The 23,898-nt window shown below is 34.3% G+C and overlaps 1 protein-coding gene across 1 annotated transcript in view; it reads left to right on the top strand.

Annotated features, from left to right (window-relative positions):
- CUNH8orf34 (chromosome unknown C8orf34 homolog) overlaps positions 1-23,898 on the top strand; it is a 364,057-nt gene that overhangs the window by 115,261 nt on the left and 224,898 nt on the right. Inside the window, exons 5-6 of the mRNA XM_021002136.1 lie at positions 982-1,010; positions 23,043-23,215. Coding sequence (XP_020857795.1) covers positions 982-1,010; positions 23,043-23,215 — 202 coding nt within the window. The remainder of the gene's footprint in view (positions 1-981; positions 1,011-23,042; positions 23,216-23,898) is intronic.

Here is a 23,898-nt window from a genome sequence, read left to right as displayed (position 1 = left end):
CAAATGTTTCTTTTTAAAAGAAATTTAAAAATCATTGATTTTTTCCCTTTAGTTTTTTTAGAGAGAGAGAGATAAAAGTATTGCATTTTTGAACTGTCATTTAAAATCTGTGACAATGAAAAACAATTAAAAAGAAACAAAGGATAAGAGAAACAAAATTATTTAAAAGGTTTTAAGAGAGCTACAATGATTTAGCATACATAGAAAATGGACTATCCATGATGAATGACAGGCTGTGAAAATATGAAAAAATACTATATTCATAATTTTAGGGGTTTTTGCTGTTTTTAACAATGAGGACAGGAAAAAATAGGAAGAGACAGATTGTAGCTTGAGAGATTTATAATCAATAATAAAGGTTGAACTTCCTGACTGTAAAGATTATTAGACCTTGAGATGGCTACGAACAGAAATTGAGAGGTAATTTTCTCCAGAAATTTTCAATCAAAAATTATATTAGATTTGATTTAAGTCAAGATTCTCCCAGAGGAATAGGGAGATGAAACAGAACGTCTATCAGAAGCCCTATCAGCCACCATTTTGTACCTCACCACTTATAAAGCTATTAAGAATTATTAAATACATGGTTACCTAAAATAACAAATTTCTAATCAAAAATAACTGGCTTAAAAAATTGGCTTAGCTCACAGTTAAGAAGGTAAGTCCATCTATACACTGTGGAACAGAGGTTTTCTTGCCATACTTTCTCTTTACTTCCAAGAACTCCATAAAGGGTCAAATAAAAAAAAAACACACAACGTACTTCATTCTCCTAGACTCATTCAACACAGAAAAAAACATTCATGGTTGTTTAAAAGCTTACTTTGCTTAGTCAGAGGACGTGGTACCTTTTTTGGGGTGATTTAAATAATAAGAAAAATGTGTTACAATAATGGAACGTGTAGTTTTGAAAATATAATAATAATATGTTAAGAAGTTGGAAATGCTTTCTAATTCTTAATATTAATCTTTTTATTCCAGGCATTGCTATTTCGGATGAACTTGATAAGGTAAGCTAAACTGTGCTTTTATTCAAATATACAAATAGTTGCGTTGTTTCTGTTAGCTGTAAAAACTGTGAAAGCTCCTGTCAAAAAATATTATGTTTTTGAGGTAAGGGTGTTTAGAAATTTTATTCATTTGGAAGATATGTATTTGAGTTATTTAGCTTAAAGTGATTGCATAAATTTTAAAAGTCAAGTTTGACATATGAATATATAATTATTTCTTTGAACTTTAATCTTTACAAATTCTAATTGCAAAAATATTTTATCAACTAATATTTGGATCAGTGTAAATCCTTGATAAAGTAAAATTAATTAGACACAATTATAACACTGTAGCATGTTTGACAAAATTTACCCAATACTTAGGCATTAAAATATGACATTGAAGACCATTTATCAATATGATCAGTGGCAGAAGTCTACTTGTTGAAAATTCTTCTGAAAGGACAGAAAAGTTATAGATGAAAGAATGTTAAATGACAGTGACATCAATATTGAATAGTATATGGTATTTCAGGAAAAATATAATGTATCCTCAAACAAGCATAATATAATAATATTGTATTCTAAGTACCATATATCTGATATTTACAGTAAGTATTTTAAGAATTCAGAGAGTGGACAATCATTTTTTGCTGGGATGACTCTATGTAGGCAGTAACATTTGAGCTGGGCTTTGAAGGATGAGTCAGTTGCAAAAACAAAAAGAAAATGGAGACTGGGAAATAAAAGAGAGCATAAAGGTAGCACAGCAGAAGTTTATATGCAGAGGCTGAAAAGTCAAGGCCATGAATAGATATTGCCAGCTGGCAATGAGTGTTTCTTTCTCTCAATTCATATTGGATCAGTTACATGGCACTCGGCTACACTATTATTATATTATGCATATTTGAGGATATGCCTTGCTTTCCCTGCAACACTGTAGGCTTTTGAAGCCAGTAGACATGTCTTATTTACTTGTTTGTTTATTTTGGAGGCAATAAGGGTTAATGTAGATGTCATCATTGTCCTCTATTTTGCAGATGAGGAAACTGAGGCAAGTAGAAGTCATGGGACTTGCCCAGAGTCACACAGCTAATATGTGTCTGAGGCTGGATTTGAACTCAGGTCTTCCTGACTCCAAGAACAGTGTTCTATCCACTGTGCCACCTAGCTGCCCCTTTATTTATCTTTGTATTCTTCATCTGGTACCTACTAATTGGATCTGCATCTGGCCATAGGCACTTACTGGCTCTGTAACCCTATGTAAGTCACCTAACTTGTTTGTCTCAGTTTCCTCATCTTTAAAATAGGATTAATACTAGCCCCTATCTGTTGGAGTTGTTGTGAGGGTAAAATGAATTTATATTTATAAAGTGCTTTGCAAACATTAAAGTTCCATCTAAATGTTAACTATTAGTAGTAGTTATAATAATAAATATTTATTAAATCAATGAATAATTTACTAGGACAAAGAAATGCCTGCTTTTGTCTCAGATGGAGTTCATATAAATCAAGTTCCTATGTTATGCTGATTTTGCTGTTTTGTACTAACATACTATTTAAAGACTACCCTCTCTACCTTCCCTTCCCTCCCCCAGAGCTGTATTGAAGTAAGATTTCCCTCTACACATGTTGTTAACATGTCTATGCTTACGTCATGATCTGGATACAATAGGCAAGATATGCTGTAGAACCTAGATTCATGTGTACTGTGTTGCTATGTGAGGTCTGAGCTACAAATAGGACCTTTGGTGATTAAATAGGCAGATAGTACTTTCGATTCTTTCAAAACTGACTATTCTCCTTACATTATCAGTAATGAGCATTTTGAATATACCTAAACATGAGTAGGGAAAGAAGACAACCTGGTCTTTTTGAAAAGGAGTGCCATGTACAGAAGATAATAGCTAGGCAATGCTTTGGGGAGAGCCCTGGACTTGGAGTCAGGAAGAGGATATGAGTTCAAATCCTGCCTTAGACATTTACTAGCTATGTGACCCTAGGCAAATCACTTGACTTCTACTTGCCACAGTTTCTTCATCGGTAAGATGGAGGACAATGATGACATCTGCATCCCAGGGTTATTGTAAGGATAAAATGAAAAAATCTTTTTAAAGCACTCTTTGCAAATCTTACAAGACTATACAAATGCTGTTGAATTCCCATTGTCCTGTTCACATGTTCTGTCATGACTCCTGTTGCCCTAGGGCACCCAGTCACCTCTAGATTCCGCTTTCTAAAACACAAACCAGGAGAAGCTCTGAAAGTCTGCAATTCAGATCTAATGCACTGGACAGACTGATCTCATAGGCTTTCATGATAGCATGCTCTATACTAGTGTAGACAGGTTTGTCCTGGCGCAGCTCTAATAGACTTGTTAGATAACTGTTAAGTGTTTAGTGAGGTTATTTATACCTCAGAAATAAGCAAATGCTATAAATTAGATTGATTTATTGTTGTTTTCAATTGTCTAGACTAAGAACATGTTTATATCGTAGTTTAAACTTAGAAGTATGAATGCATGTTTATTCCCCTAGAGAGCCTGGTTGTTAAGCATTCACCAGAATATGCCTGCATTGATCTATGAACTTTGCTTCTGCTCAGCAAGAGTTCAGTAGAAAAGTCATGACTAGAATGGAGGTCTGGTGACTGTAGGCTACTAATAAATAACAATAACTAGCATTTTAAAAGTTCTTTAAAGTTTCTGTTGCTGTTTAGTCATTTTTCAGTCATGTCTAACTCTTTATGACCCCATTTGGGATTTTCTTTGCAAAGATACTGGAGTGGTTTGCCATTTCCTTCTTCATCTCATTTTATAGAAAAGGAAACTGAGGCAAAAATGGTTGAGTGACTTGCCCAGGGTCACATAGCTAGTAAGTGTCTGAAGCTGGATTTGTACTCAGGAAGATGTATTCCTGACTCCAGGTTTAATACTTGATCCACTGTGCCATGAGCTGCCCTTCTTTAAGGTTTACAAAATACTTTATATCCATTATCTTATTTGAGCATCACAGCACTCCTGGGTATACATTGTGTAGAGTGGACAGAGTGAATAGCAACCAGTCGGTTAGTCAACAAGTTTTTATTAATTGCTTACTACGTTCCAGGCGCTGTGCAAAGCAAACCAGTTAATGAACCAACCACTCAGTAAATTATTGTTTCATATTCACTCCCAGGCCACTTCTATTGTTTTTATGCCAAGTCCCAAATACACTGTTCAAGCTCTCAAATTCCATTGAGCCTCTTCTCTAAACTCAGCCTACATTTATTAATGTACTCTTTAATCATGTACAAATTAATTCCCAGAACACCCTTTAATCATACTTGAATGCACACCCAATACACTCTCTCCCTCTGGTTTCTGACTCCTTTCATGCTCCTCTGCCCAAAGCTCCTAGGTTCATCTCTCAAACTATCAATCATATGCACCAGCCCTGAAGCTATTTTCTTTTATTTTAAAATAACTTCTTTGACTTGCAGTTAGTTTCCCCTTGTAACTTTCCCCAAATAGCAGCATCTTGGGAGAGAGTCTTTCTCGATAAGACATGCCTTCTCTTGCCCCCTTTCAGATACAAAGCAACCTTGGCATCTGACATTTTCCTTTTATTTTCTCATGTAGCTGAACCAAAGTAATATGCATTTTCTCACTGGTAGTCATCCTTTATTGTTTTATGTCTCTGCTGAATTTCTTACATTGTTACGTTACCCATGGATTTTATTGAATTGTTCAGGTAATCTTACCTAACACCATGTCACTCACCAGCTCATATAAAAGGACTTATGAGTGACAGAGAGAAGTCAATCAATATATTTATGCACTATGTGTCTAAAGTAGCAAGGTATTTTACATGGAAAGAGTCCCAATAATCAGAAAGACAGTCATACAACTTGTGCTGTGAACTATGAATGGTGAACTGCTTGATAAACATGGAAGCAGGCACAGAAGTCTTTGAATAATAGCTGCATAGTGATCTGTTTGAAAAAAAATAGCAACCTTCTAACAAATTTTAGATTACATTTGACAATGCATATTATATATATATATATATACACACACACACGTATATGTCTGTATATATATATAATGTGTGTGTATATATATGTATATATATGTATATATATATACACATAATGTGTGTATGTATATAAATAGCTTAGCAATTCAATTCAATGGATATTAACTAATTGCTAAGCACCATGCTAAGTGATGAAAGAGGAACATGTCCTATAAAAAATCTGTGGAAGGAGTTGGAAAATAATCTCAAACAACTGGAAGACAGAGATCTGCATATATCAAAGAAGAATCTATGCCAAAGAGCTCATGAATATATAAAAATAGAATAAATGCAAAGTATACATAACCCTCTAATCTTTTATGATTTCCCCCAATTACAATTTTTAACAATTGTAATTTCAACAATTTAAAAACAATTTTTAACATTGGTTGTTTTTTTAAATGAAGTTTTGAATTCCAAGTTCTCTTCTCCCCTTCCCTCCCCTCTCCCCTCTTCGAGATGGTAAGCAATCTGATATAGGTTATAAATGTACAATCATGTAGAACATTTGCACATTAGTCACTTTATGCAAGAAAACTTGGGGGGGGAGAGAGAGAGAGAGAGAGAGAGAGAGAGAGAGAGAGAGAGAGAGAGAGAGAGAGAAAGGAGAGAAAGAAAAAGAAAAAGAAAAAAGAAACAAAGACTGAAAAATAGTATGCTTCAGTCTGTATTCAGATTACATGAGTTCTTTCTCTGGAGACAGATAGCATTTTTCATCATGAGTCCTTTGGGTGTGTCTTGGATCATTGTATGGCTGAGGATAGCTAAGTCATATTGTTCATCATACAATATTGCTGTTACTGTGTATAATGTCCTGGTTCCACTCATTTCATTTAGCATCAGTTCATTCAAGTCTTTCCAGGGTTGTTTTCTTTTTTGCCCTGAAATCATCCTGCATGCCATTTCTTATAGCACAATAATTTACCATTATAATCATAAACCAGAACTTGTTCATCCATCTCCCAATTGGTAGGCATTCCCTCAATTTTCAATTCTTAGCCTGCACAAAAAGAGCTGATATAAATTTTTTTTTGTACAAATAAGTTCTTTTCCCTCTTTTTTTGTATCTGGGATATTTTAGGGGTGTTTTAGGATCTTTTAGGGGTACTACAGGATCAAAGGCTATGCACAACTTTGTAACCGTTTGGGCAAAGTTCCAAATTGGTCTCCAGAATGGTTGGATTAGTTCACAACTAGTGCATTAGTATTCTAGTCTTCCCAAATCCCCTCCAAGATTGATTTTTTTTGTCATATTAGCCCATCTGATGGGTATGAAGTGGTACCTCAATGTTGTTTTAATTTGCATTTCTCTAACCAAAAATGATTTAGAGCTTTTTCATATGACTATAGATAGCTTTGATTTCTTTGTCTGAAAACTGCTTGTTTATATCCATTGACCATTTATCATTTGGGACTTGTATGCATATAACTTTGACTCAGTTCTCCATATATTTGAGAAATGAGGCCTTTATCAGAGATACTTGCTCTATTCCTGCCCCCCCCAGTTTTCTGCTTTCCTTCTAATTTTGGTTGCATTGTTTTTGTTTGTGCAGAGCCTTCTTGATTTTATATAATAAAAATAATCTATTTTACATTTCATAATTTTTTCTATAACTTACTTATCCTAAATTCCTCCCTTATCCATAGTTCTAACAGGTAAACTATTCCATGCTTTTCTAATTTCCTTCTGGTATCACCCTTTATGTCTAAATCATGTACCCATTTTGAACTTATCTTGGAATACAATTTGATATGTTGGTCTATACTTAGTTTCTGCCATAATATGTTCCAGTTTTCTCAGCATTTTTAGTCAAAAAATGAGTTGTGTCCCAAAAGCTTGGATATTTGTGTCTATCCAACACTAAATTACCATGGTCATTTACTACAATGTATTATATACCTAATCTATTCCACTGATCCACCACTTTATTTCTTAGCTTGTATAAGATTGGTTTAATAATTACCACTTTATAATACAGTTTGGGATCTGGTATAGCTAGGCCACCTTCCTTTATATAATTTTTTTCATTGATTCAATATTCTTGGCCTTTTGTTCTTCTAGATGAATTTTGTTATTATTTTTTCTAGCTGTATAAAATATTTTTTGTAGTTTGATTGGTATGGCATGAATAAATAGATTAATTTAGGTAGAATTGTCATCTTTATTGAATAATAGTGGTGATAATAGGCATCCTTGCTTCACCCATAATCTTATTGGGAAGGCTTCTAGCTTATCCCCATTATCGATAATGCTTTCTAATATTCTTAGATAGATATTCCTTATCATTTTAAGGAAAGCTCCATTTATTCCTATGCTCGCTAGGTTTTTTTTTCATAAATAGGAATGAGTGCTATATTTTATCAATTGAGAGTCATATGAAATCTGTTCATTTTATTATTAATATTGTAAATTATGCTGATAGTTTTCCCAATATTGAACCAGCCCTGCATTCCTGGTATAAATCCCACCTGGTCATAGTGTATTTTCTTTTTGATATATTGCTGTAATCTCATTGCTAGTAATTTGTTTAACATTGTTGCATTAATATTCATTAGGAAAATAGGTATATAGTTTTCCTTCCCTGTTTTGGCTCTTACTGGTATAGGTATCAACATCATATTTGTGTCATAAAAGGAATTTAATAAGACTCCTTCTTTGCTTAATTTCCCAAGTAGTTTATATAGCATTTGAATTAATTTATCTTTAAATATTTGGTAGAATTCACTTGTAAATTCATCTGGCCCTGAAGATTTTTTTTAGGCAGTCCATTGATGGCTTATTCAGTTTCTTTTTCTAAAATGGGGTTAAGTATTCTATTTCCTCTTCCGTTACTCTGGGCAATTTATACTTACACTGTCAGATTTATTTATATACATTTGAGCAAAATAGTTTCTATTTATTGCTTTAATTTTCTTTTCATTGTTGGTAAATTCACCCTTTTCATTTTTGATACTGATAATTTGGTTTTCTTCTTTCTTTTTTAAAAATCAAATTAATCAATTTTTATCTATTTTATTTGTTTTCTCATAAAACCAGTTCTTATTTTTATTCATTAGTTCCATGATTTTCTTACTTTCAATTTCATTAATTTCTACTTTGATTTTCAGGATTTCAAATTTGGTGTTTAATTAGGAATTTCTAATTTGCTCTTTTTTGTAACATTTTAAGTTATATGTCCAATTCATTGATCTGCTCTTTATTTTATTGTTGTAACCATTTAGACATATAAAATTTCCTCTAACAAATTTGGCTTGCATCCCATAAATTTTTGTATATTGTCTCATTGATGTAATTTTCTTCTATGAAATTATCAGTTGTTTCTATGATTTGTTCTTTGATCGACTTATTCTTTAAGATGAGATCATTTAGATTCCAGTTAATTTTTAATAAATCTTTCCATGACCCTTTATTAAATGTAATTTTTATTGCAACATAATCTGAAAAGGAAGCACTTGGTATTTTTATCTTTCTGCATTTGAGTGTGAGGTTTTTATGCCCTAATGCATGGTAAATTTTTGTGTGGGTGCTATGTACCACTGTGAAAAAAGACATATTCCTTTCTAACTCCATTTAATTTTCTCTAGACGTCTATCATGTCTAACTTCTCCAAAATTCTATTCACCTCCTTAACTTCTTTCTTGTTTAATTTTGTGGTTAGATATATCTAGTTTTGAGAGGGGAAAGTTGAGGTCCCCCACTATTACAGTTTTACTGCCTATTTCCTCCTGTAACTCATTTTTCTTTTCCTTTAGAAATTTGGATGCTATGCTATTTGGTACATACATGTTTAGTATTTATATTACTTCATTGTCTACAGTACTTTTTAACATGATGTAGTTCCTTCCTTGTCTCTTTTAATTTGATCTATTTTGCTTTTCCTTTGTCTAAGATCATGATTGCTACTCCTGCTTTTCTTTTAAAATTCAACAAAAGCATAATATATTCTGCTCCAGCCTTTTACCTTTGCTTTGTGTGTGTCTCTCCATTTCAAAGTGTTTCTTGTAAGCAACATATTGTAGGAGTCTGGTTATTAATCCACTCTACTATTCATTTTTATTTTATAGAAGAGTTTATCCCATTCACATTCAAAGTTATGATTACTAACTGTGCATTTCCCTCCAGCCTATTTTTCCCCTGTTTATACTTCTTTCTCCCCCCCGTCTCTCTTTCTCTCTCCTCCCTCTCCCTCTCTCCTTCTCTCCCTCTCTCCCCATTCACTTTGTCCCTCCTCACCAGTGCTTTGCTTCTGCCTTCTACTCCCCTCAATCTGCCCTAGCTTGTATCACTCCCTGATTTTTTGTCCTCCTTTGCTATAGGCTAAGACAGATTTCTGTGCCAACTGAATGCATATGTTATTCCCCCTTTGAGTCAAATCTGATGAGAGTAATGTTCACACAATGTTCACCTCTTCCTTCCTTCTTTCCCTCCACTGTAATGAGTCTTTTTTGCCTCTTCCTGTGATATAATTCATCCTTTCCCCTTTCTCCCAGTCCAATCCTCTTTTTCACCCCTTAATTTTTTTTATATCATCACATCAAAATCAACCTATACCTATCCCTTTTTCTATGTATACTTATTCTAACTTCTCTAATAAAGATACATTTCTTAAGAGTTACGAGTATCGTCTTCCCGTGTAAGGATGTAAATAGTTTAACCTTATTGAATAATGTTTTTTTTTTCCCTTTCCTGTTTACATTTTTATGCTTCTCTTGAATCTTGTATTTGGAAATCAAATTTTCTGTTCAGCTCTGGTTGTTTCATTAAGAATGTTTGAAAGTCACATATTTCATTGAATATCCATTTCCCCCCAGAAAGATTATGGCCAGTTTTGCTGGGTAGTTGATTCTTGGTTGTAATCCAAGTTCCTTTGCCTTCTAGAATGTCATATTCCAAGCCCAATCCTTAAACGTAGAAGCTCCTAAATCCTATGTAATAATGACTATGATCCTTTGATATTTGAATTACTTCTTTCTGGTTGCTTACAATATTTTCTACTTTAACTGAGAGTTCTGAAATTTGGCTGTAATGTTCTTGGAAGTCTTCATTTTGGGATCTCTTTCAGGAGGTGATTGGTGAATTTTTTCAATTACTATTTTATCCTCTGGATCGAGGATATCAGAGCAATTTTTCTTGATAATTTCTTGAAAGATGATGTCCAGGCTTTTTTTTTTATTATTATGGCTTTCAGGTAGTCCAATAATTCTCAAATTATCTCTCCTAGATCTGTTTTCCAGGTCGGTTGTTTTTCTAATGAGGTCTTTTACATTTTCTTCTATTTTTTTCATTCATTTTGTTTGACTGATTCTTAATGTCTCATAGAATCATTACTTCAATTTGCCCAATTCTAATTTTTAAGGAATTATTTTCTTCATTTAGCTTTCGTATCTCCTTTTCTATTGTCCAATTCTACTTTTTAAAAACTTGTTTTCTTCAGTCAATTTTTGTGCTTCGTTTTCCAAGTTATTGACTCTTTTTATATGATTCTCTCGTATAACTCTCATTTATTTTCCCAATTTTTCTCCTACTTCTCTTATTTGAGTTTTAAAATCATTTTTGAGCTCTTCTAGGAGGACTTTTGGGCTTCAGACCAATTCATATGTCCCTTTAAGGCTTCAGATGTAGGCATTTTGTTACTGTTTTCTTCTTCTGAGATTATGTTTTGATCTTGTCTGTTGCCATAGTAGCCTTCTATGGTCAGGGCTTTTTTTTTTATCTTTTTGCTCATTTTCCAGCCTATTTTGTGAGTTTTAAAGTTGAGTTCTGCTCCTGGGGCATAGGAGACACTATCCCAAGCTTCTTGTGCCAGGGGGCAAGGGCCTGGTCACTGCCTTGCTGTGGCAACTTGCCTTTTGTGCTAGAATTGCTTGGCCTAGTCATAACTGTTGCAATAGACCTCAGAGGCTGGCAGCTCACATGTTGCATATGAGTTAGAGGCTTCACATCCGGTCCATTCTGCTGCTGGCCCACTGAGCCAGATTACTAAATTGTAGTGGGATTAAGGGCTTCCCGCTGGCTTGCCTGGGTATTGCCTGCTCTGGGCTGTACTCTCCTTTTACCTAAGTGAGACAGACCTGTTCTGCTGTCTTTCTAAGTTATCTTGGGTGGAAAATTGTTTCACCCCATCCTTTTGTGAATTCTGTCACTCCAGAATGACTTTTGAGGCTTGATTTAAAATTATTTTGAGGGAAATTGGGGAGAGCTCAGGAAATTTCCTGGCCTGGTGGATGCTTTCAATTTCTATTTTGCTATTTGGTTCTGGAATATCAGGGCAGATTTCCTTGTTAATTACTTGAAATATGATATCTAAGCTCTTTTTTGGATTGTGGCTTTCAGGTAGTCCAATAACTCTTATATTATCTCTCCTGGCTCTATTTTCCAGGTCAGTTGTTTTTCCAAAGAGAAATTTGATATTTTCTTCTTTTTTTTCTTCTTTTTTACTTTGTTTTATCATTTCTTCATGTCTCATGAAGTCATTAATTTTCACTTGCCCAATTCTAATAGTTAAGGAATTATTTTATTAAATGAGCTTTTGTACCTCCTTTTCCATTTGGCTAAATTTACTTTTTAAGAACTTGTTTTCTTCAGTGAATTTTTGTATATCTTTTCCCATTTTTCTTATTTTTCTTTTGCCAAGCTGTGGACTCTTTCTTCTTGATTCTTTTGCATTACTTTAATTTCTTTTTCCCAATTTTTCTTCTACTTCTCCTATTTGCTTTTTGAAACTCTTTTTTTGAGTTCTTCTAGGAGTTCTTTTTCATCCTGAGACCAATTTACATTTCTCTTTGAGACTTTGCACATAACCATTTTTGACATTGTTGTCTTATTCTAAGTTTCTTCCTTGATCCTCTCTGTCACCATGGTAACTTTTTTTTTGGTAACTTTCTTATACCTTTTTTTGTTACTTCATACTTTTATGTAAGAGTTGGGCTCTGCTCCTGCACTTTCTCAGGCTTCTTGTATTGGGGTTTGTACTTGCTGCTGGCTTACCCCAGCCTTTGGGGCTTAGCTGATGGCTTTCACTGGAGGCAGGACCTTTCTGCTGGCTTGTACGGGGAGCAGGGCCTCACTGCTGACTTGCTCTATTGGTGGGTTTTAGCTGTTGTCCAGCCCCAGGAGCTGGGCCTCACTGCTAGCCTGCTCTGGGGGGCAGGGCTTCACTGTTGGCCAGCAGTGGGGACAGGGCCTCACTGAAGGCCTGTACTGAAGGTGGGGCCTTGCTGTGCTACCCTCTGCATGGATTGCTGGCTAGCCTCTGAGCTGTTGATTTAGGTGGGGGTGGGGTCTCAATGGTGCTGTGCCCCAGACAGGCCCCCACTGCAGGCCCCCTGGGGTGCAGCCTGTTTATGTCTACTGTGCTCCCCTTTCACCACAGTGAGACAGACCTTTCCTATTGAGCCCTCTAAGCTGTCCTGGGCTGGTTAGTTGCTTCCCCATTCCTAAATTGCTTATAAGGTGTTTTTTCAAGGTATTTGGAGGGAAATTTGGGAGGGCTCAGGAGAGTTTCTCCCCCAGCCTGCCATCTTGGCAAAAGAAGTTTGACATCCATTTTTGATTGTTTTGTGATCATTGTTCTTTACATTTACATTGTTATAGTCATTTTGTATGTTGTTTTCCACTTCACATTATATAGGTTCATGTTGGACTTTCCATGCTTCTCTGTATTCATCATATTTGTCATTTTTTTACAATACAGTAATGTTCCATTTCATTTATATAGTATGATTTCTTTAGCCCTTCCACAATTGATGTACATCTACCTTGCTTCCAACTCTTCACTATCATAAAAAGCAAGTGTTTTGTTGTGCGTGTAGGTTTCCTTTTTGGGATGGCCCTCCATTGGGATATATGTCCAGAATGGGAATAAGTGGGTCAGAAGGTATAGAAATTTTAGTCTCTTCAGTTGAATGATTACAACTTGATTTCAGAATAATTGTACTAAGTCACAGGTCTACCAGCAATGCATTGATATTCCTGTCTTTCCACAACCCTTCAAATATTGACTATTCTCATCTTCTGTCATATTTGCCAATTTGCTGGGCATGAAATACACCTCAGGATTGTTTTGATTTGCATTTCTCTTACTATTAATGATTTGGAGAATTCTTTTATATTGTTGACAATTGTTAGCAACTCTTCTTTTGAGAACTCTTTCTCCATATCCTTTGACCACTTTTCCATTGTGGAATTGCTTTTGGTCTGATATATTTCTGTATAACTGATATGCTGGAGCCAACGTGAGAAGGCTCATTGAAATGGCTAATTTAAACTTTCAGCGTGATCATTTATACCTCAGAAATTGGCAACAAGTCAGAGATTGGTTTATTGTTTTATGGACTATCTTCACTTAAGAAAGTGATGGAGAAAATGTTAATAATGCAGATTAAACTTTAAAGGGTGTTATATGTTGAGAACCAGATGTTAAACATTTACCAGTACATCTTTGCTGCTAGTTTCTATATATCTTGGATTCCAAATCCTTATCAGAAATATTTGATACAAACATTTTTCTCCAGTTGGCCCTTTCTCTCCTTATTATAGATGTGCCAAGTTTGTGGAAAAGATTTTCAATTTCATCTAATCAAAATTATCTATTTTATCTCTTGTTTGACCATGTGTTAAAAGCTATGCCAATTAAGGTTTAGATATAGACTCATCTTGTATTTCTTGCATAAAGAGTAATGTAGCTCAATCCACGGAGCTATTCATCACCAGAAAGTTGGCTAATGAGGAACTAATTTTTTTCATCTAGAATAACTTGTGAACTTGAATGCATTTGCATATGTGTTGGTGGATATGGATATCCACCAATATGGATATTGGTGTAAGCAAACTTCATGTTTATTGTAGTAGCAAAGCATTGTGCCCTGATCCTCCAAATCTCAGTTTCAATTTCATCTCACAGATTTTAGTCAACATATGCAGTTCTCTGTGCTACATTTCTTTGCTATCATCCTATTTGTAAGCAAAAACAACAAAACTCTGAATATAACTGCATAAGCATAGCCCATAGTTGTTTTGTTTTCTAGCAACATTTTACTATCCTTTTTCCCCTTCTGTAACATGTTGAATATAAGGAGGAAGTGTCTTATATTTATGTAACAATTTATCATTATAAATTGCTTTACACTTGTGATCTTATTTGATCCTCACAATAGCCCTATAAAGCACCTAGGATAGGCATTCAGAATCATGGGTTTCAGATTCAGAAGTAATTTCAACAGCCATCTAGTCCAACCAGTTCCTGAACAATAATCCCCTTCCTCTTAATATACTCAGCAACTGATCATCAAGCTTTTACTTAAAGATCTCAAGTGACAAAGATCCCATTTCCTCTTGTGAAAGTCCATTCCACTTTTGAGTGGCTTTAATTGTTAGAAAGTTTTTCCTTAATCAAACCTAAGTTCTCCTTTTCCTTTCAAACTATTGCTCCTGTTTCTGCCCTTTGTGACCAAGTAGATTATTTCATTTCAGCTCTTCAGAGGCTTAAAGACAGTTAACATTCCCTCACCCCTCTTCTTCCTGCCACCCAAGTTTTCTACTCAAGGGTAAATATCCCCACGTTTTTAAAATGATCCTCATATGACATAATCTTAAGAACCTTCCATATCACAGTTGCCCTCTTCAGGGAAGTCTCCAACTTATTACAGTTCTTTCAAAAATATTACACCAAAGAACTGACCTTAATACTTCAGATTTCAGTTGATGAGAGAAGAGTGTAGTGGGACCTTCACCCTCCTGCTCTTGGACACTGTATGTCTCTTAATGCAGCTGAAGATTGTATCTGCTTTTACATTTAAATAAAATGGTTACACTAAGGCAATCAATGACCTCATATCATTCTAATTACTTTTTCCTCAGCTTTCATTCTACTTGAGCTGCCTAAAGCTTTTGACATTATTGACCATCCCCCTTCCTGAGTACCCTCTCTTCCTTATTGATCTGACTGTTCCTTCTTAGTCTCCTTGCTTGGATCAACATTTATGTCCTACCTATTAAGTATTATTGCTTCCATAAACTCTTACCTGGACCTTCTCCTCTCTGCTCCTTTTTCCTATCCTCCTCTCCTTTCACCTCTCCAATTACCTCCCCTCTACAATCTATCTTCTGCACAGCAGACAAAGTAATCTTTGTAAGTCATAAGTCTGACCATTCATCAGACTCATTTTTTTTCTTCTTACTGCTAGTATAAAGTACAAATTCTCCATCCAGACATTTAAAGCTTTGTACAACCTAGCTCCTACCAATGTTGCCAGATAGTTTATACTATTTATATTCATATACTCTAGATTTTGAGTAAGTTAGTCTTCTAGTTATTCTCTAAATATCATCTGTCTGCTTCCCTTGGCAAAGATAATATATCGCAAATGCCTACAATATATTCCCTCTTCATCTTTGCCTGTTAGACTCCCTAGATACCTTCAAGGCTCAGCACAGATATCATCTCCTACACTAACCCTTTGCTGACATCCTTTACTCTATGCCAGTTTTTAGTATTCTATCCGTCCTGAAATTATTTTGTATGTACTTATCTTAATATATGCGATATCTTTCTAGTAGAATATGAACACATAGAGGACAGGGAACATGTAGTTTTGGTCATTGAATCTCCAGTACTTAACGTAGCACCTTGTACATTGTAGATGTTTTAAAAAATATTTGTTGAATTGAATTGAGTATCTTACTGGTGACTTGTATTTAGCTTGTATTCTACTAAACAGCCCATGATTTATCCAGGTGAACTGTTTTCTAGCAATAGCTCCTTCATCTCCTATTTGAGAAGCTGATACTTTGAAATCATCTTTATAACTACTGTATTTCATCTTGTTGCTTTGTACTTAACATTCTAGCCTCGTTTGTTATCTAATGCATTGGCTATCCTTACTCTATTTGTGTCAGCTATAAATTTGATAAACATGTGTTCTGGAACTTTATCCAAATCACTGATAAACATCTTAAATGATACAGGTCCAAGTATTACTCCCTAAGGCCTTTCATCTATGATCTCCTTCCTGGCTGGTGGAACCATTAATGTCTGTTCTTTGAATCCAATCAATCAGCTGGTTCCAAATCCACCTATCATCTGGATCACTTCCCTCCAACTTGTCCATGAAAATAGAAGGTGAGGCCTTGTCAAATGCTTACCTAAAATCTAGGTAAACTGAATCTAGTGATCCTATCAAAAAAAGAAATGAGATTAGTTTTGCTTGATGAATCCATGGGCTTACTGCTCATCATTTCTGATAGCCCTGTATTCCTGGTAAAAATCTCAACTTATCATAGTATATGATCTTGGTGATATATTGTAGTAATCTCTTTGCTAGTGTTTTATTTAGAAATTTTGTGTAGATTTTCTTTAAGGAAATTAGTCTATAGTTTTCCTTCTCTGTTTTTGTTCTCTCTGGCTGAGATATTAAAAACATATTTGAATCATAAAAGGAATTTGGAATGACTCTTCCTTTACTTATTTTTTCAAATAGTATAGGAATTAAGTATACCTCAAATATTTGGTAGAATTTATTTGTAAGTCCATTTAGACCTGGGGGTTTTTACTTAGGGAGATGATTTATGGCTTGTTCAATTTCTTTTTCTAAGTTAGTGTTATTTACGTATTCAATGTTTTCTTCTGTTCATTTGGGCAGTTCATGTTTTTATAAATATTCATCCATTTTATTTAGATTGTCAGTTTTACTGGCATATAATTGGACAAAATAACTCCTAAAAATTGCTTTAATTTCATCTTTCTTGGTGTCCATTCACCTTTTTCATTTTTAATATGGGTGATTTGGTTTTCTTTCTTTTTTTAAAAAATCAAACTAACCAATGGTTTGTCTCTATTTTTTTTAATAAGACTAGTCTTAATCTTATTTATTAGATTTTTTCACTTTCAATTTTATTAATCTGTCTTTGATTTTTAAAAATTCAATTGATTTTTTCTGAACTTAAGAAATAAAATAAGTATTTCTGAAACGTAGTGGGATAGGAAAAAGAAAAGATGATCATACCTGAAACTGCATATCTATTATGTGCAACTTGTTATTCCTTTTAAATATATAATAAAGTTATCATGTACCTTTCTTTTTTTTTTTTGCTTTTTTGTCCTTCCATGTGCCCTAGAGATGGCCACCATTAGATACAAATGTATATGTGTGTGTGGTTAAAAACATTCTATACATATTTCTATTTATCAGTTCTTTCTCAGGATGTAGATAGTGTCTTCCCTCATATGTCCCTTGTAGTTGATTCAGGTATTTGTAATAGTCAAAATGACTTAGTCACTCAAAGTTGTTCTTAAAAAATGTTGTTACCATATACAACATTGTGTTGGTTCTGCTCATTTAACTCTTCGTTATTGCATGCAAGTCTCTCTATGTTTTTCTAGGATCATCGAACCTATCATTTCTTATAGCACAGTAATATTCCATCATGATCATATACTACAACTTATTCAGCCATTCCCCAATCGATGAGCATCTCCACAATTTCCAGTTCTTTGCCACCACAAAGAGAGCAACCACAAATATTTTAGAACATATAGTTTTTTTTTCCTTTTTCCTAATCATCTTAGGAAACAGGCCTAGTAGTAATATTGCTGAGTTAAAGGGTGTAGGTAGTTTAATAATTCTTTGGGTATAATTTCAGATTTTTCTTTCAAATGGTTGGATCAGTTCACAGTTTCATCAACAGTGAATCAGTGTCCCAATTTTTCCATATCCCCTCCAACAGTTGTCACTTTCCCCTTCAGTCATTTTAGCTAATCTGATAGGTATAAAATAATATCTTAAGGTTGTTTTAATTTGCATTTCTCTAATCAATAATGATTTAGAGCACTTTTTCATGTCACTGTAAATTGCTTTGATATCTTCATTGGAAAATTGCCTTTTCATATCTTTTGATGTTTATCAATTGGGGAATGATTTGTATATTATAGATTTGATGAAGTTTTTAAAAAAATATATTTGAGATATGACAGCTTTATCTAAGAATCTGTCTATAAAACTTCCCTCCCCCCAATTTCCTGCTTTCCTTGTAATCTTCGCTACATTTTATTTGTACAAAAACATTTCAATTTAATGTAATTGAAATTATCCATTTTATACCTCACACTGCTCTCTTATTTTTTCATTACTTATTCACCTACCCATAAGTCTGATAGGTAACACATTCTATGTTCTTCAAATTTTCTTGTAATATCTCTCTTTATGTCTAGATCATGTATCTATTTTGATCTTATTTTAGTAAATGATATGAGATATTGGTCTATGCTCTCTCTTTGATTTTCAAAATTTCCATTTTGGTGTTTAATTGGGGATTTTTGTTTTGTTTTTTTCTATATTCTGTTCTTTCTCTCTTTTATTGAAAAACACATTTAGAGACATAATTTCCCCCTAAGTTCTGCTTTAGCTGCACCCCACAAATTTTGTTATGTTGTCTCATTGTTGTCATTTTCTTTGATGAAATTATTGATTGTTTCTATGATTTGTTCTTTGTCTCACTCATTCTTTAGAATTAGATTATATAGTTTCCAATTAATTTTTTATCTATGCTTCCAAGCGCCTTTGACATTTTTGTCTTTGGGGCTTTGACTGTAGCTGTTTTGCCTTCATTGTCTTCTGAGTTTGTCCTGATCTTCTCTGTCACTATAGTAGTTCCACAGCCCTTTATTGAATCTTATTTCTATTACATCATGTGCTGAAAAGGATGCATTTAATATTTATGTATTTCTTCATTTTATTGTGAATATATACATATATGTATATGTGTGTATGTACGTCTCTTTAATGTAAGAACATTTCTCCTATTCTTCCTCTCCCTTCTATTTTTCCTCAATGCATCCTTCTTACCCATCCATTTTTTTTCATATCATCCCAACATAATTAATTCACTCCCATCCCCTCTATCTATGTAGACTCCTAACTGACTAATGTTGATAAAGTTCTTAGGTGTTACATGTACTATCTTCCCATACAGGAATATAAACAGTTTAACTTTACTAAGTTCTTTATGATTTCTCTTTTATGTTTAGCTTTTTATGCTTCTCTTGAGTCTTGTGTTAGAATGTCAGATTTTCTATTCAGCTCTGGTCTTTTCTTGAGGAATGATTAAAAGTCCTTTATTTCATTAAATACCCATTTTAACTCTGATGAATTATACTCAGTTTTGCTTAGTAGGTTATTCTTGGTTGTAATCCTCACTCTTTCACCTTCTGGAATATCTTATTCCAAGCACCCTGCAACTTTAACATGGTGGCTTTTAAATCTTGTGTGAACCTGACTGTTTCCCCATGATATTTGAATGGTTTCTTTTGGGCTGCTTGGAGTATTTTCTCTTTGATCTGGAGGCTCTGAAAAGTGGCTATAATACTCCTTTGAGTTTTCATTTTGGGCCCTCTTTCAGGAAGTGATAGAGGTATCCTTCAATTTTTTATTTTACCCTCTTGTTCCAGGATATCAGCAGAGTTTTCCTTTATAATTTCTTGATATTTTAGTCCAGGTTCTTTGATGATGGCTTTCAGGTGGTCCAATAATGCTTCAATTATCTCTCCTAGTTCCTTTTTCCAGGTCAGTTTTTTTTCCAATGAGATTTTTCACTTTTTCTTCTGTTTTTTCATTCTTTTGACTTCTTTTACTGTTTCTTGATGTCTCATGGAGTCATTAGTGTCTGCTTTGCCTAATTACAATTTTTAAGAATTTATTTCAATGAGCTCTTGTCCCTGTTTTTCCATTTGGACAATTCTGCTTTTTAAGGAGTTATTTTCCTCAGTAAAGTTTTATACTTCTTTTACCATTTGGCCAGTTCTGTTTTTAAATTCTTATTTTCTTCAGTATTTTTGTGCCTTTTTTACCCACCTTTAATTGTTAAATGTCTTTTCATAATTTTCTTAAAGTGATCTCATTTATCTTTCTAGTTTATGAATCTTACTTGATTTTTAAAATATTTTTGGCTCTTCTAGAAATTTTGTTGGGCTTGTGTCCATTTCACATTTTTTTCCCTTTGAGGCTCTGCTTGTAGCTGTTTTGACATCATTGTATTTTTCTGAGTTTGTGTTTTGCCTTTCCTGTCACCCTAGTAGCTTTCTATGGTCAAACTCTTTTTTGTTATTGGTCTTTGCTCATTTTCCAAGCATATTTTTTGACTTAAACTTTAAGTTAAAATTTGGCTCTGTTGCTGGGGGAAGTAAGAAGCATTGTCTCAATCTTCAGAAATTTTTACACTGATATTTTAAGAGGTAATTCTGGGGGTTTGGAAGGTTTTTATGCTTTCAAGATGGTGGTATTCAGGGAGACGTGTCTTGGTCTGCACTCTGGCCCTTAATTCTTCTTCTTTTTCTTCTTTTTCTGGTGAGGCAATGGGGTGAAGTGACTTGCCCAGGGTCACGCAGCTAGTAAGTGTCAAGTGTCTGAGACCAGATTTGAACTCAGGTCTTCCTGAATCCAGGGCCAGTGCTCTATTCACTGCACCATCTAGCCGCCCCACACTCTGGTCCTTATTGAGGAAAGGCCTCTTATCCCTTGAGCCAAAAGGGCTACTGTTCCTCAGGGCCCTTGCTCCATTTTGACTGCAAGTATTCCTTTCTATTCTAGAACTGTGACCCAGGAATGAGTATAGGCAATGGAATTGCCAAATAGTTCCCAGTCTTAACCAATGCTAAGACACAGGTCCTCTATAACCTCTTTTTATCAGTTGTCAGATCCCCTTAACATATCTGGACTGAGAGCTTTTGAAGGTGCTACCAATGCTGCTATTGCCACTACCACGGCCCGTAGCTGGTGTGCTCCAGGCTTGTCCCCAGTCAGGTGTCAAAGGCCTCTCCTTCTGACCTTCTAAGTTGTCTTGGGCTAGAAAAATGTCTCATCCTTACCTTTTATTGGCTTTACCACTCTAGAACTTTATTTAAAGTATTATTTTAAAATTATTTGGAAGGGAATGTTGGGAGAGCTCCACTGTAGTGTTTCATCTACTCTGCCATCTTTATAATTTATTTTTCAATTGATATTCTACTACCAACTGAACTTCAAAGCAATGTATAATAAAATTCTACTCCCTAGCTCCACACAATATGGACTATTGATTCAATATACTTTTGGTATAGTCACATAACTGGTTATGAACCCAACAACTGCATTATTATACAGCTTATATCTCCACAACGTGTTCACAAGTCTCTTGTCAGAGACTTTGTCAAATGCCTTCATTATACATATTCCATTGATAAAATTTATCTTGTCTCTAGGCATAATAAAAAAGATAAGAAAATAATATTTGTTTAGAGTTGTTCTCATTAATACGCAAAGACTCCTGGTGATTACCATATCCTAACTAATTAACAGTGTTTATAAATCAAACATTTAATAATCTATGATTTTTCTAGAGAGTAACCTGTAGTTAAGAATCTACAGTTTTCCCTTTTTAAAAAATAGTCTATTTGCTTGACTGCATTTTTCAGGTACCTCTCCCATTCTTTACTTTTCCTAGTAGGGATACCATTAGTATTTTCAGCACTCTTGGATGTCATTTATTAAAACCATTAGTTTGGAATTTACTTAGAGCTCCATACTAATCCTGGGCTTCAGTTTCTTCTTAACCATATGTTTTCTAGACTTTCCATTCTGAAGATCGTTCAGTTTTTATGGATAAGATGGAAACAAAATAAGAGTTGTGTGGTTTCGCTTTTTGTTAACATGCCACCATCTGCCTCAATGAGTTTTCATCTTCTCCTTGCATTTTTTTCTGTGAACATATCTTAAAAAGCTTTTTGTTGCCCTTAGCATTTTTAATAAGCTTTAATATATTCTGACTATGCTCTCATTCCATAATTAGATGGTAGAGGATAAATATCACTATAGATGGATTTAAAAACAGTTAATTGACTACATGATTTTACAACTAAATGCTATAGTATTGCATTAATTTTTGCTGTTCACTTGAGAATGTAACTGAAAAAAATTCAGTGAGATTAATTGTTTCTGAATTCATACTCACATTCTGTGATTGAAATTTTACTCCTAGAATTTGTCTACCTCAAAACATCATTTAAAATTTAAAACATGCAGCCTGTTTTATATTTCCTCCATAATATCCAAATAATGGAATGAATACCTCATATCATCAATATGGGTGGTCCCTCCAGTGATACAAATCACTGCCCAACCTGCATGATTCTTGTCAATCCCCTCATGCCCTCCAGTAAGTTTACCATACAGTCCATACCTACTGTTCAGAAGGACTTACTAGTTTTCTTTTTATATCATGAAGATATCCATGTAGCACATGGGTTGTCTATCATGTGTTTTGTTCTCACTCCAGGATCAATACATCTTTGTCTTAATGATATGTTTCTTTGTTGCCATGTTTTCTTTATACTATTTTCTTCTTCATAGTTCCTTGTTTATGGGTTGCAGCCTCCTCTCCTCCTCTCCACTGCTCTCTGAGTGATATTCAGTTATAATTCTTCAGAGACTGTTGTTCCCAGGTTTCAAGTCACACAACTACACTTTCAGAATATTAGTATTGAATAGGTGGCCTTTTGTTTTGGAGGGAAGTTGAGAATGATAGTAGGATCTTTTCAATTTCACAAAGGGAATCCAGGCTACTGTCCTCTTCTTATTTAATTCTGGGCCCATATCCTTGTCTATTTTGTGATATCTGTCTAAAGTTGTACTAAGATGTTTTATATGACCTTTGTTATAAAATGTAGTATTTCAATATCATACATAAAGTATTTCAACATTGTTATTGTATTATTTTAGTATTATGAATACAGATTTATTATTTCTATGTTCCTCACATTACTTTTAGTATGTTTAATATTAGACTTTTAGTATTTAGTATAAAATAACATACAATAAAGAGATGATATTTCAGCTTCAAGTTAATTTGCAGTAGGAGAGAAGGAGAAGGTATTATGTATAGGTAGACATACAGGTATAGCAAAATTTTCCCCTCTTTTTTCATATATATGAGTTAGCAATTCGGCATTATTCATTTTTTCTCATTCAGGATACAATGGCTTTTAATTCAACTCTTCTGAGACCTCGGGTGATTGGAGAATGGGTTGGTCGAGAAGAAAATGATGCTGACCCACTTGCTGCTGAAATGTTACAACCTCCAATTCCCAGAAGCAAAAATGAGCAGTGGGGAAGTGAAGACAGTACCACTAGCCCGGCAGGAAGGTAAGATTGGGCATCTCCAGCATGATGATTACTATCTTCATTGAACAAGAAGCTGGTTTGTCTGTATCTGGTGACCTAATTCATTGCTATACTCCATTTTGATTTACGTTATCCTCAGTGTGCCCTATCTTATTATTATAGACTGTGTTGCTAATAAACTTGATTCCTTCTTCAGATTTGAAAAAACTCAACATTCTAAGAGAAATAAAGAAAATGTAGAAAAAACACTTTTAATGTATATGTTGTTAGTCTCTAACAGAACTGAACTGTTAATACCTTTCCTGATTATAATTCATTAGTGAAGAGTTTTCATTTGGTAGATAAATAAAGGAAAGCCCCCATAATTATAAGAGGTGAAACAGATGGGAAGGAAAGGATTTGATGAGGTGAATAAATTGCTGTCTGGCCCAGAGCAGATGTCTGATAAATGCTTGTTGAATGAATGAAAGCATTTATGAAATACTATGTTCTAAACACTATGTACTAATTTCTGGGGATACAGATATAGAGGCAAGATAGTCTCTGCCCTCAAGATATTACATTCTTACAAGGAGAAATAATATGTATAAATTAGTGCTGACTAGGGAACTGCAGTTTAGGAAGTAGGAGTGATGTTGAGTGTTACACTTTATCCAGAAACAATGGTAGTATGGATTGAATTACTGTTGGCAGAACAGAAAGAG

This window comes from Phascolarctos cinereus, unplaced genomic scaffold (genome assembly GCF_003287225.1).
Source record: "Phascolarctos cinereus isolate Bilbo 61053 unplaced genomic scaffold, phaCin_HiC Scaffold_4;HRSCAF=312, whole genome shotgun sequence".
In the NCBI taxonomy this organism is placed as follows: domain Eukaryota; kingdom Metazoa; phylum Chordata; class Mammalia; order Diprotodontia; family Phascolarctidae; genus Phascolarctos; species Phascolarctos cinereus.
This window is presented reverse-complemented; position numbering and strand designations above follow the sequence as displayed.